General features: G+C 31.5%; 2 protein-coding genes across 3 annotated transcripts in view; one reads left to right on the top strand and one right to left on the bottom strand.

Moving 5' to 3' along the window:
* LOC140056084 (E3 ubiquitin-protein ligase ZNRF2-like) overlaps positions 1–10,050 on the top strand; it is a 24,781-nt gene extending 14,731 nt beyond the window's left edge. Inside the window, exons 3-5 of the mRNA XM_072101324.1 lie at positions 1,201–1,306; positions 3,559–3,639; positions 4,064–10,050. Coding sequence (XP_071957425.1) covers positions 1,201–1,306; positions 3,559–3,616 — 164 coding nt within the window. The 3' untranslated portion in view covers positions 3,617–3,639; positions 4,064–10,050. The remainder of the gene's footprint in view (positions 1–1,200; positions 1,307–3,558; positions 3,640–4,063) is intronic.
* Positions 10,022–14,321, bottom strand: LOC140056082 (malonate--CoA ligase ACSF3, mitochondrial-like). 2 transcript variants are annotated; one of them, XM_072101322.1, is made up of 6 exons: positions 14,259–14,321; positions 12,762–13,682; positions 12,360–12,523; positions 12,075–12,220; positions 11,723–11,941; positions 10,022–11,232 (listed from the first exon to the last, which is right to left on the bottom strand). In XM_072101322.1, the coding sequence occupies exons 2-6, from the start codon at positions 13,653–13,655 to the stop codon at positions 10,856–10,858; spliced, it is 1,800 nt and encodes a 599-aa protein (XP_071957423.1). In that variant the 5' UTR covers positions 13,656–13,682; positions 14,259–14,321; the 3' UTR covers positions 10,022–10,855. The 2 variants fall into 2 exon arrangements, with proteins under 2 accessions (XP_071957423.1, XP_071957424.1); XM_072101323.1 differs by lacking the exon at positions 14,259–14,321 and having other exon boundaries at positions 12,762–13,775.

Genomic DNA, 14,321 nt, shown 5'->3' with positions numbered 1-14,321 from the left:
TTTATTTGTTAACACTTGGCCAACCCCTATTCAGAAGACACCCCTATTGAGTGTCCCCTTAATACTGTAGGTTTTCCGGATTTCAAATCTGCCTTGAGCACTCTTGAGTGGTATGTGCGCTATAAAAATCCTGTTATTATTATTATTATTACAGTATGTCTGAAAAGTCACTATGACATTTAATGAATTAGTGAATAGCAAAGACCAATGGAATAATATTGTAACAAAATTATTATTGTTAACATTTTCCATATTTTATCACTAAAAATAGTAACAATAAAATCAATAGTCAGTTATTAACAATATGCATTTTTTAAGGCAGTCAGTAATTTTAAATGAGGCAGTGGAACTGTAGCTTGGTGGTTAACATGGTTAATCTCATAGCTCAGACCACAACTCCCAGGTCAGATTTTTTTTCTCAACTAAGTGACACTTACACTTACGACCAGAGTTTATCCATAATCAGAATTACTAAAAATATTAATAAAAGCAATACATTGACGAATTATTAAAATATTAATAAAGTGCTTGTGACCTTCAATATTAAAAGGTCACAAGATTAACCAATGGCCTTGCTGCAAATTGATCAATTACTGCATTTTAATAGTGCTTTTACCTAAACATTTCCAGAGCCAATTAATGTATTACCATAGCAACAATCTTATCAAAAACTGAATAAGTTTGTAGTGCCCAGCTTCTTAGGTCACATGATACCAATTAGATCATGAAAGACACACTGTTACAAATACAGTAGATTCACTATTAAGGGGACAATTTCAGACATTCCAACCCTCCCGATTTCTTCGGGGCCTCCCGAATTTTCATCCAATCTCCCAAATATTAATAAAAAGAAAAGGATTTATTTTTGATTTTAGATTAAAATGTTTTTCAAACCCATGTTTAATGAATTGTGTTTTTAGAAGATTATTTCTGTATTTAATACATAATTACATCTGATTAGTGCCTAGAATGTGCGAGGCACCTCTGGTAAACATTGAAATGCCGATTCAGTGAGATAATTTTTGATGAGTTTAAAACAAGTCAAATACTGTACATTGAAAACGTCAATCTATGCAAAATATCGCTCTCCCTACTTGTGAATATGAGGATGAGTGCTTTTGCTAATCTCGGCAGGCAGGTAAAATTTCCAGTAATCCTAAGACCAACATTTACAATGTTGTTATTTATTGTATTTTATAGATGATGTGTTAACAAGTGACCAAGGAGAATGTTCTATTTGTCTAGACGATATGTTGGAAGGAAACACTATAGCTCGTCTACCATGTCTTTGTATTTACCACAAACCGTAAGAAACATTTCCTGAAACATCCTACCAAAAGCAACCCATTTAAAAAAATAGAAACACATCATATTGTACATTCTTATAAAACATACATTAATTATAAATTAGATTAAAAGAAACATGAGTGTGGATGGAGGTCAAAGTTAAAGAACTTAAAGGCTAACCCCCATTTCAAACATTATACATACATTATAATAATTATAAATATGCTATAAAAAAGATCATAAAGAAGTACTGTAGAAAAAACAGTACCGTACTGTACATTGCTTGGCAACATTTTTTCTATCTAAGCATTATGCCAAGTGCCACAGTAAATGTAGTCAGAACCTGGCTCATAAAACAGAGATAGTCTTAGTATTGATTATTTTTTACTTCCTGGACAGAGATAATTATTGATCAAATAATGACCTTTCCGAAACAATCTTTATTGACCTTTATTGCATTCAGTCACTTTCAATGGCAAGGATGCTTATTTAATGACCATTATTACCTTATTAATTGTCCTGTAAATAAAATGTACTGGTGCTATATTTTTACATTTAAATTTGGTACATGATACATTTTTACAGTAAGTTTTGTAGGAGTCTTCCGTAAAACTTTTTATTCAAAGGTCATCATATCATATTTTCTTGCAAATTGGGTATTTTAGGGTTTATTTCTTTCTTTCTTTCTTCTTTCTTTATTTACCCATAAATATAAATTATAAACATTGTAATAATATACAAATAATAATAATTATATCAAGGGAAGGGCTAAAAAATAGTTAAAACTAATCAAGTTCAGCCCCTAAACATTGAAGTATAAATAGTTATATAAATAAATTAGGGCTACTTGTCTAAAATAAAATTAATATACATAAACATTTTTTTTTTTTTAAATACACTTTCTCTCAAATATATACAATATAATTCTCTTATAAAATAAATAAATATCACTATACAAACAAATAGTATGTTTTCATTTCTTTTTTGAATTTGCTTTTTGTTAGAAACCTTAAATCATCTGGGATTTCATTCCAGAGCTTTGCACCAGAATACTTGATGGAATGTTGTCCTATGTTTGTTCTATATTTTGGTACATACAACTTTTCTCTAGTCTGAGACCTTGATGAATAACGAAAATTAATATACAAAAAATATTTAGGAGTTGTATCTGGAAATTTACAACTCTGTTTCATATTTACAAAGTTAGTTGCAACCCTAAATATTTTAAAACATCACTGTCAAGACTCATGGCATAGGAAAAGATAGGCGACTGTTATAAATTAAATACATTTGTGGATTTAAGCAGTTAATATCAAATAAAAGAGAACAAATTAGCACAATTTAAATCGTGTACATTTCAATTGAAAAAAGAAAAACATTTAGATTAGAACCTGTGAGGGTACCAATACCATAGAGGATCACAGGTACTGACACATACATTTTATCTACCAGTTTTATAGAATGTCCATATAGTACTGTACCAGTTATTTTACTGTATTACCAGAGCTTTTCAGTATCTTTTCGATAACATTAAGTTAAATTAGCTTACGCAGCAAAATGGAGGAACTGTTTATCATCTTCTTCTCCACATAGTACAGTATAGTATTATGGTCTACAGTGTTTCCTGTGGTTTAGGGACCAGCTGCTCTTCATCTTGTTTTTAACCAAAGAGTTCAAATCGCTATTTATCCACTTATAAATCATCTTAAGTTCCTGCATAAACATGTTTACATTATAAAATAAATTCATTTTTTTTAATCCGTCATCCTGTCATATTTTCTCTTTCAAATTACATTCAATGTCATGTACAGTATATGTGATGAAATGGTATCAGCTCGAAGAATAGAATGAGTAACATAATATAAATATTAAAACAAATTAATGCATATTTATACTTTCTATGGACCAGAGATTCCAAAATAAAAGATTTAATGAATGAATAGCCCTAATGACGTACAGACAGAAACAAAGTTCTCCCAATATAGAAATCTAGCTAAGTACCAAATTATTGATGATATACGATAAAATGTAACTAATCTAATACAAAAAAAAAATCAAATAATATTGTACTTTGTTTATCCAATTAATAAAATATAGCCTTTGATTGCTCTTGTTCTGGCTAGGCCAAACCTATCTACAGGGTAGATAAGTGTTTATTTTATGTATAGTTTTCTTAGACCATTTTTAATACCGTTTGGAGCCAATTCAGTCTGCGGTAAATCCTGTTTCGTGAGAACACTTACTAACTTATTATTTTGTTTATTTTAACAGATGTATAGACTCATGGTTTGAGGTGAACCGGTCCTGCCCAGAACATCCTACAGATTAATGATGTCTACACTGCATAAAAAGGTTGGTTTGGTTTTTTAAACAATTGATTAATAAATGTTTACTGTTCTATATATTAGATGTGATCTTCACCTAATCCATTTAGAATTTATATCAATACAGTAGTCAGTTAAACTATATATTTGGCGCTAATTCCCTAAAAAAAGTTATCAAAGGCTTAATTAGTTTCTAAATTAATTGAATCAAAAGTGAGTGAATTTGTTCCAAAAGAAAGATAAGTTTTACAGTGTAAACTTGTACAATAGTGCGTTCCAGTGTGTGTATAAACAATGTTGAGTGTACTGTATACAGTAACAATATTGAGCTTTCAATCAACTCATGAACTATTTACACCATCTTCATCCCTTCATACAATTTTAGTAGATTGTAGGTTGTGTAAGTTTTTACTCAAAAAATCAATATTTATATATATATTTTTTAATTTCAGATTTTTAGAAGATTGTGTCATCTTTTACCAGATGAATTTATGTATGAAAATCAAATATTATCTAAAAACTGTAGTAACAGTCTGTTGGTCAAAGATACAGTAGTTACGATACATCAGAATATCGCTTTATTAATAGTGTATAACCGGATGTCCACTATGTGAATTTATTTGCGCATATCCGACATTTTTGCAGATTTGTGCTACCCTTTTATTGTTTTTCCACTACTACAAGGGTGAATAGCTGCGATTATCAGTTTGATCAGGTTTGGGCTTAGCTATTTGATTTTCATGAGCGCTCAACAGAAGAGAATTTCCTGAACTGTAATTGGTTTGTAAGTTTTAATTTTGAAACTATTCAAACTATTTTCACTGAAGCGAAAAACACGAACTAAAATTCAACACAGAAAGGGATTTCGAAGATAAACATGCATGCCCATAATGATGCTTATGATTTTTGTGAATAAATTTGCGTAGTTGAAAAAAGGCTGAGTTATCACTGTTGACTTTAAAAGCTTTGGGTATCACAGCAACCGAGTCATGAATTAATGACAAATGAAAACATGGAAAAAGACTGCTAGATGAAGTTACTTACACTTGTAGACCTATGTATTGTAAATTTAGAAGTATTGATAAGAATCTTGCAATTCTCTGTATGTAATTTTATTTTAATATTAATCATTGTACTGTATTATATTATACTAGGTTTGTCATGGAGTATGATAAGGTGGCAGATACATATTCATGTTTATGGTAATTATCCAGTCATCATGCACCAGTTAAATTATGGAGACATTTATATAAATATAAAAAGCGTCTATCAATTAATTTGCATTTTACATCTGATCTATTTTTAAATAACTGTGGAATCCTGGGAAAGATTGAAACAATGTATTGCTAATGAGGAAGAAACCCCACAAATCATACAATAAAAGTACAACAGAAGGCACTGTATGCTATAGAGGTATTTACTTTAGAGGTACAACTAGAGAATCAACTCCAACACAATCACACCAAAAAAACAATACAGTACTGTACTCTAAAAAAAAATTGTACTGATTTTAATTTGGTTCTCCTAATATTTTTAATTACTTTACTATCAATATTTTCGAACAGATGCAGTGGCTACTTTGAGGCTCCTTCTGTGATCACATTACTTTGCTAGTTAGCCCTCTAGTTGTATCAATAATATCTCTTTTACTTTGACATGACACTTGTATTAACCTTATCCATTGTTCACCAAGCACATCAATGCATTGATAAAATAAAAAAATCATTCTTACTTTAATGTACATAACTTTACATCATCTCGTTCTTGAAACTCTACAACATATAAATGAACAGGCAACAGTGTATGAGGGCGCTGTTACAGCATACTGACAGAGGTCAAAGTTTAACTAAATAACATACATACATCAACATTCTCAGACAACATTCAAATCATAACATTAATCAAAATAATTTATAAGTTCAGTATGTTGAATATTCATATGTATATTAATGAGGTGTGGATTTTCAGAAATATTGTTTTAATAATTTTTCATTGCTTCAGATAAGTATATAAGGTAGTTTGCATAGCACAAACTTTATTTAATTTTTAATGCAATTGACAGGTATTAATGCAATTTTATTCCGATTTTTGAAATATATGATATGATCACAACATTTCAATTAAAAATAGCAAATAACGTTGTGAGTGTTATTTTCACTAATTAATAAAACCAAGTATTAATTTGTCAACATAATTTAGCTTGCAATATATCACTATGTCGTTCATTGTAAATGCAAGACTACATATAGTGTTGGTTTTGTTGTTAATATTTTATTAATTTTAATTTAATCATGCACAACTTATTTAGCTTAATAATCAATTTTAAAAAATAGAAATGTTAGCAACTTTTAATGAAAACAAAAAAATGTTTCCAATTCAAATTAGTTGTAAAAGATACCATTTGATTTATCAGTTTAAAGTTGCTACCAGCAAGTTACAAATTTGGATTTTAATATATCTGTAATTTGGTTTTTTATCCAGGTTTTATTGTAGACGTTTAGGTTCATTTACAATATGACTTTTAAATTTCAGTAGAATCCCTTCTTTGATCCTTGGGAGATACTTGACAATACTTTAACACACTACAGTCAACCACTATCCATTGATACCAAGGGACAAATTATGTTAGACTCTGAAGGTTCCCCTCCACCGAGGGTTAAAATTACTGTACTCAAATTTAAGAGTAGAAAGTAAGCACATCCAGTATCAACTAGTCGAAAGAATTTGGAAATTATTTAACCCCATCATTAATTTTTCAACAAATCTCCAGAATATAAAACCATTGCACTGTAATAAATACACATGGCAGCGTTTAAATAAATTTGTGATTTTTATAAGATGAAAAATAATATTTTAAGAAACATGTTTACTATTTTATAATCTATGTGTAAGCTATTGATTTCAGATTAGTGTTATGTTAGCGATGTTAGGTTCATCTTACTGCTCTCAATATTGAAATACAATCTGAAGAAAGTCAATATGGCACATTGAAACGGTAATTGTAGATGCCTAGGATATGGTGAGATTCTGTTTTAAGAACTAAATAAACCAGAGAGGATTGTTCCATTATATTTTAGGGATAATATAAATAAATAAAATAAATATCTTTAATCTGTAACTCTGATGGAGTGTTCTAGATGGCATATAATAAATAAATGCCGATTCAAAATAAGCAGACCTTCGAGTTGTTAATGAAGGCTTTTATCGAGAACACCACAATTTGTCCTTCAGGTCAAAGGTTAAAATTATCGCATTTATCAGATAATTATATGATTTTAATGAGATGACTATCGAATAATTTTTCTTCAGCAGAATAGTTTAAACACTGTTTCCACAGGAAGTTTTCGGTTACTTTTTGGCCTAAAATGAAATTATGATTTTTGTTTTTACACAGACACTAGAGTTTGTCCTTTTGGTGTTTACAGGAGGAAAACCTACATAATTTATAGTACATAAATAAAATATACAAATTTGTTTAAACCATATATTTTTTACACCATTAACATCAAAGTGTTGTAAACCTGTTTTCTAGAAAAAAACAAAATAAGGCCATGGTTTTACTGCAGGACGACGATTTGATGTGATGGTGCTTGCATCTTGTTTGCGTATGACTCGGCCGGCTTTAAAAACAATGATTCGCTTCATTAACTAAAACATGAAAGTTCATACATTTCCAGATTTAACTGCCGATTAGTTATTGATAATTTATTGATGTCTGTCTGTCTGTTGTGTAATTATTTTGTCTGCTAATGAATAGTAAAGTCTGTGGTCTACTTTATTAATAAACATTCAGTTATGAAAAATATCTGATTAACTCTTAGATTGATATGAAAAAATTGGTTTGGATGAAACAGTACTAAAGTACTAAATGTGAGGGGGCAATTCAAGGTGTTTTGTTTTATTATTAAAACATTTTTCCCAACCATGTGATATAATTCTCGGCGAGAACCAGACTCGCTTAAAATATCCTGAAAATAAATAATTAGTATTTTGATAATTTGGGCTGGTTGTCGTAATTACGTAGCCATAACATCGGCAGGGGTTCGAGGCTCACTCACTCCATGGTCTTCTCGGATAAGGACTATAAACCGTAGGTCCAGTGTACACATCTAGCTCGTGTGCACTTTAAAGAACCTAGTACATCTTTCGAGACAAGTAGGGGGTTACCCCGGTGTATTAGTACATCACAGCCACTGATCACCAACTGGGCCCTCTGGGAGACCAGTCTTTGACTGAAGAGGTTACCCAGTATAAATATAATTTTCAATTTCAATCATAATGTTATATGAATCAAATCATTGTGTATGCCTCTTAATGAATGAATACAAAATAATTCACTAAAATATTGTGGTACAGTATTAGGCCTGGTTGTAAAACACTTAATATTATTAACATATTTGACATTATTTTGTATCTAATCCAAGGTGGCAGTATTTTTGTTTTTCTAACCAAAAATAAAAAAACACGACCAAACTAATTTTAATTCGTAAAGAAAGTTTACACACTATTTTTTCAAAAAAAATACTATAAAATACTTTCCTTTTGGTTTTTGCTGTATTAGAAAAAAAAAATGTATTACAGATATCGTAATTGTGATCAGTCATATTATTAATCATTGTTGCTATTATTGTTATCAGTCATATTTTGTATTTAATTGTTTTATATTATCAATTGTGATTTAAAATACCAAAACTACAATGTTCTCAAATAGTACCACTCATTTACTTGCTACTAAGAAAATCTAAATACTATTACTACTTATAGAAATGAAATAACGATCGCAATATTTATTATATATGTCCATATATAATAGCAAACAGAACAATATTTTTGATTACTTGTATATTATTGTTTAACCGATGCGGTTTACATTAGGAACATGTTTATGTTCCAGCTTGAAGTTAACCGCATTCTGCATCACTTAACCGTATTCTCAGCAATACGTATCATATTTTAGATAATTTACACTGGTTCACCACATTTTTGTATTTTCACTGGCATTGTATAGGAAATGTTTTTAGCCTCGCAGAAAGGTCATATTATCGCAGAAAGGTCATAATTATCTTTATCCGCTTGTTTTTATATAAAATCAAACAATGTGTACAGTATAATATTTTTTATTAGGGAAAAGCAAAAGTTGTTAAAATCAATTACTTTTTATTTTGACAACCACCTTTCTACAGGTTTTAGTACTGGTAAATAAAACAACTTGTGACTCCAGCTACTGGCTGAAAATGCCCAAAGACAACACAGACCACTTTCATTTCCTATCGGTCCTTTTTTTTCTGTCTTTCAGCATGTACCAAATGACACTGATGTCTGTCCATCATTAACATTGTTCAGTAACTGCATTTTACTGCAGTTACTGAACAATTTGTTTTCTTGCATTGACTGTCCAATAAACGTCTACATTGAAATCATATAGGTCCATGTTGAAACAAATTAAGATCATACATTACTGCAGTATAAAGAATTAACTGCTGCAGTAGAATAATTTTGACATGATCATTACCGAAAGTCTGTTTTGGAATTTGAGTCTGTTTCCCAATATCTTTCTTTGCATAATATTAGTATATGATATGGCATAGACAAAATATTAAGCACACATTGACAAGTCATAGTACAAAATATGTGGATGTTGTTTTGTAACTAGTAATTTCAATGGTTATTTTAATTTAAAGATGTATTGTCCCTTTGACTAATTCCAAAAAAATTAAAAATAAAAGATTTCGAAAAAAGATGGGTCATTTTGAAGTATCATAATAGTTATTAACTATCACCAAAAATTGTTCGAAAAAAAAAAAAATTTAACTGAAATACAGACGTTTTTCCAGTCAAAGTTTTCAATCAAAACATATCCCATAATGAAACGCGCTTGTTTGGATACTCTGTATGCATAATCATAAAACTTCCTAAGTTCCTCATGATCTGTGTGAAAATACCTTCTTAACCGTGACGAGTTGTAAACAATCCTAATTTAGCATATGCATAATGCATACTCATGGTTTGAAATCTTTGTTTACTTTCGCTCGTGACGATTTTCCAGATGAAATGTAATCAAACTAATTTACCTGTTAATTACGTAAATTTGTTGGTTTTGGCTCAAATTTTCGACTTAAAGTGAATAATTTTAATATTACTTTGAAATGGCCACTTTAAATTTAGAATATTTTGACCTTCATTTTTTTGGGTTTCAAGGGACAATACACTTGAAGATGAAAATTCTGAAGTTAGTACATACACTTTGTACTTGGGTGTGAATATGCGAGAAAGTGAAAAGTAGGTATAATAAATGTAATAATTATTTTTATGGATTAAAAGTTACTTGAAGAAACTTGTATTGTAATTGTGTATAATTAGATTTTTTTCTTTGATACAGTAGATGAAACAATTTTTTTTAAATGGATAGCTATATGCAATTATCAGTTTAGTGAAATATAAATATTATTTGTACAAAATTATGTTGTAATTGCTATTTGCTATTAGTATTATTTATTTGTCAACAAAAATTGAAAAATTAGTTTTTTTACACAATTATACAAACATTAATATTTCTACATAATAGTCATTATTTTATTATTTATTTGATCTTTGTATATGTATTGCTATTTTCATGGAATAAAAATTATTTGTAGAAAGTAATATCTTGTTTTTTAAATAATGTATTTTTAGTCGCGTGCAACTCGACTCTACAGCTCACTGTGTTGGTCGGTCGGTCGTAAACACTAACTTGAGCACGCGACTGCAGCCATGTATATGGCCTTGTTTATGGTGCTGAAAGGTAGATTTCACAATAGACTTGCCACACGTGGAGACTCTAAAACTTTGTTTCTTTTACAGCATCCATTTTGATTTTTGACCGTAACCTAGATTCCAGCTCAAGCATAGTTACTGTATGACACTTTTTAGAAATAATAAGCAAAATGGCCGTCTAGAATAATTTCATGTGATCATATGGTCATATGATCATAAACCAAAAAGATCATCATTCACTGTAAGTTATGATTCCTTTAGCCTTTTTTCCCATTTTGACAAGGTCTTCCTTTCTATGTTATACTGATGTTATTAACACCATCAGAACACAAACAGAAGCCGGAGGTCCCTAGTTTAGGGACTCTCTTGGGTGTTTATAGCTCTTTTCGACATAATTTAGTGTCTTTTTTTTTCAGCTGTAAGCTCTGGAGGCCCTGGGTTTATCCAGTGGGCGCTCATACACTAAACGCCCCCTAGATTATATTTAAATTTTATGGCAAAGATTCTTCTCCAAATACTTTCACAACTAATTCCTTTTTGTTCACTTTTCCCATCACATTTCTAGGAAGACTTGGCAGTATCTTTAACTCCGTTGGGATGACATACGACGGCATCTTATTATGGCACCAATCTCGTAGAACTCTGAGGGTCATCTGACAGTCTTCCTTTAGACTGATGATGGCTGCCACACGTTCACCCCATGTCATATCTGGCAAACCAACCACTGCACATTCTTCAATGCTGGGGTGCGACAGAAGACGTCGCTCCACATCCAGACTGCTTATTTTGTAACCACCACTTTTGATGATGTCGACAGATGTACGACCCAATATATGGTACATGTCATTTTCATACATCACAGTGTCACCTGTTAAAAGACAAGTCATGGATTATGAACCTAGTGGTGAACTAGTATTAAACCTAGAGGCATTAAAAAAAAATTGTGATGATGTAGGGAGGGACTAAATTCATGCCTAGGTATGAATCCATTGAAACATTGACAGTTTTTCAAGTAGATGGTTATGTTTAGCAAATTTGTTTTTTTTTATAAATAAACAGCCAATCAATCAATTACAAGATGGATAAACTATTTTATAATGTATCGTGCTCATTTGAGACTTGGGAGAGTGGAGCTGAAAGAGTCATGAGTTACAACCCTGGCATTAGGTCATGATTGAACCCTGGCTAGATTGGTAGGGAAGCATGTTAACCACCAAGCTACAGCTCCACTACACATATTTAACTTAGAAAATGATTTTCCACATACAAACTCTTTCAAGGACCGATTTGTATACAGTATATGATGGGTTTGTACTAGTAAACAGGTAGGTGATGATGATGAGTATTTGGCTACTAACCCGTTTTAAACCATCCGTCTTCAGTAAAAGAGTCTTCAGTTGCATCCGGTCTCTGCCAGTACAGCTTAAACACATTTGGGCCTTTAACCTGTAGTTCACCAGCTACACCTTCCATTCCTGGTGTCACTGTAGTTCTCACAGAGTTACCTTCTGCAGTAATCTTGCCTTCGGAGGTCACTAATCTTACCTGGACGGATGGTAGTGGAGTTCCAACAGATCCTGAAAATAAAAAGTGATAAAGAACTGACACTTCGTATCCATTTGTAATCTTTCATGGAGATAGTCCATTTTGTAAAATATTTTCTGTCCCGCTAATTTGATGAATATCGTGTGAAGCAAACATAAAATTTACCTGGAACGCGGAGACCATTTAGTGGGTTAGAAAGTGCCATACCAAACTCTGTCATTCCGTATCGTTCTAACAATCGATGACCTGTGACCTTCTCCCACTGTTCCATGATTGGCTGCGGTAATGCAGCCGAGCCTGATACCATCAATCTAGTAACCAAGATCATTCCGAATATAAGTAAATTTTTCTGTTGCTTTGTTTCACAACTGAACAACTTAAAAATCTTTGCGACAATCAAATCTCTCTTTCTGACTCTTATTTCCTTTCAATCTATTCATTGTTTCATACCTAATATTGTTTTGTAAAGTTGCCTTGATGAATTCTGTAGTTCTTCCACCTACCACACTTCCAAATTTAGAGTTGTACGCTTGTAATAATTTTGCGTAAATTGTTGGAACTGCCATAAAGACATTTATTTTTGATTCAGTTTCCCCAAGAAGATAGCTCCAAACCTTGAAGGGAAAAAGGCACAGAAAGTATTCTTTGTTTACCGTATTACTAATAAAAGACATACAGTACATATATACTATACATATACAAAGACAAAAGACAATTAGTTAATTTAAAAAAAAAAAAAATTTAACATTGCAAAGTGATATCTTGTTATCCTTATTACTTTAAGTAAAGTACTTAAAACATAAAGGTGAATATTTAATGGTGAACATTTAATTGTGTACAAGAAATTCTAACCTTATCTGCATTAAATTCAGACAGCATGACACATGTTGCTCCACACCATAAAGGACATACTAACAGATTAATGATACCATGAACGTGATGTAATGGAAGAACGTGCAGTACAACATCCTTATTAGACCATTCCCATGAGTCCAACAGCATTGACACTTGTGATTGGATGTTACCAAATGTAGATAACACACCTTTTGGTCGTCCTGTTGTTCCACTAGTGTATATCAACTGTGCAGCACGGTTTTTCCATTTGGTTTGTCGCCATTTTTCTGTTATTAACCTTTTTTCAGCAAATGAGTCGGAATTAAATTTACCTTCAGTTAATGTTGCAAAGTCATTAATCAAATTATTATCAGTATAATTTGAAGCAATTTTTTCTTCATCAAGAACAATATGTTTAACTCCTAACAATCTGACGACTTCTCTAACTTTGTCAACGTAGTCAGCTGTCGTGACAACTAGGGATACTGCGGAGTCATTCAGAAAATATGCAAGTTCACTTGGTGGATGTGATTTACAAAGCGGGACAGCAGTTGCCCCACTCATCCAAGTACCCCATTGTGCAACAACGTATGTCACATTATTTGGACACAAGAAAGCAACTCTTTCCCCATTCAAAAGGAATGTAGATGTTTTTAGAGTAGGATCTCTTTTAGCTGTTGCTAAAATCCCTTGGCTTAGACTGGTGCTTAAAGATAAGATTTTGTTGTATGAGTGCTCTCCTATGTTATCCACAATGGCTACTTTGTCTCCATACTTTTCTCGGAGCGTTTGAAAGAACACTGGTTTTGTTGAGTCAGATGCAAAAGAACGACACATGCATGGCCTCAAGGATATCAAGATCAATTCTGCTGTTCTATTATTAAACATCCGGGAAATGCTTTGTATATTCATTCTCTGTTGTCTTGCTAGAATTATATTCTGCAGAATTAATAAAAACTGTTAATGAAAGTTTAAATAAAATAAGCAAACTACTGTTCATAATTACTACATGATGTATTAAAAATTACAAGAGAATATGTTAAAGCAGCAACACCAACAGTGAACATCTTTTATAAAAAGTATCTAAAAAAGTTGCCTTTTTCTGGACAGGTTTATTTACTGTATTAAAATATATATAATAGCTAAGCCAGGGCTAGTAACTTAACAAGGCTAGGCCTATAGTAAGATCCCCACTTTCTTTCACTAATTTAATTGCCTAGATTAGGCCTAATACTAATACTAGTAAAGTGTAAGTAGGCCTAGTAGTAGGCTACTACTAGCCTTGCTAGAGCAAACGTCTACTCATAATTATTCTTTACTCCATGCATGGTCTACTAGAGGCTAGCCTAGGCCTAATACTAATAATAGTAATAAATATAAATACTCTAGGCAGACGGATCTCCGCCTCTCTAGTCTAGTAGACTATGGGTAGCCTAGCCTAGACCAAATAAATACGAAATAAAGGTAACAACTACAGTATTAGTGCATCACATAATTCTATAAAATATATTTTACTGAGTGTATTCCTAAAATAAAACCCCTCTAATAATTAAGTCTACACCCCGGTGTAGACTAATG

This window comes from Antedon mediterranea, chromosome 8 (assembly GCF_964355755.1).
Source record: "Antedon mediterranea chromosome 8, ecAntMedi1.1, whole genome shotgun sequence".
In the NCBI taxonomy this organism is placed as follows: domain Eukaryota; kingdom Metazoa; phylum Echinodermata; class Crinoidea; order Comatulida; family Antedonidae; genus Antedon; species Antedon mediterranea.
This window is presented reverse-complemented; position numbering and strand designations above follow the sequence as displayed.

What these genes read in the sequence shown, in the direction of transcription:
- LOC140056082 (XM_072101322.1), bottom strand. Translation starts at nt 13,655, where the DNA reads ATGAATATACAAAGCATTTCCCGGATGTTTAATAATAGAACAGCAGAA. An exon ending in AAATGGTCTCCGCGTTCCAG is followed by an intron (nt 11,942 to 12,074) that starts GTAAATTTTATG and finishes TTTTATTTTCAG; the next exon opens with GATCTGTTGGAACTCCACTA. An exon ending in AGACGGATGGTTTAAAACGG is followed by an intron (nt 11,233 to 11,722) that starts GTTAGTAGCCAA and finishes GTCTTTTAACAG; the next exon opens with GTGACACTGTGATGTATGAA.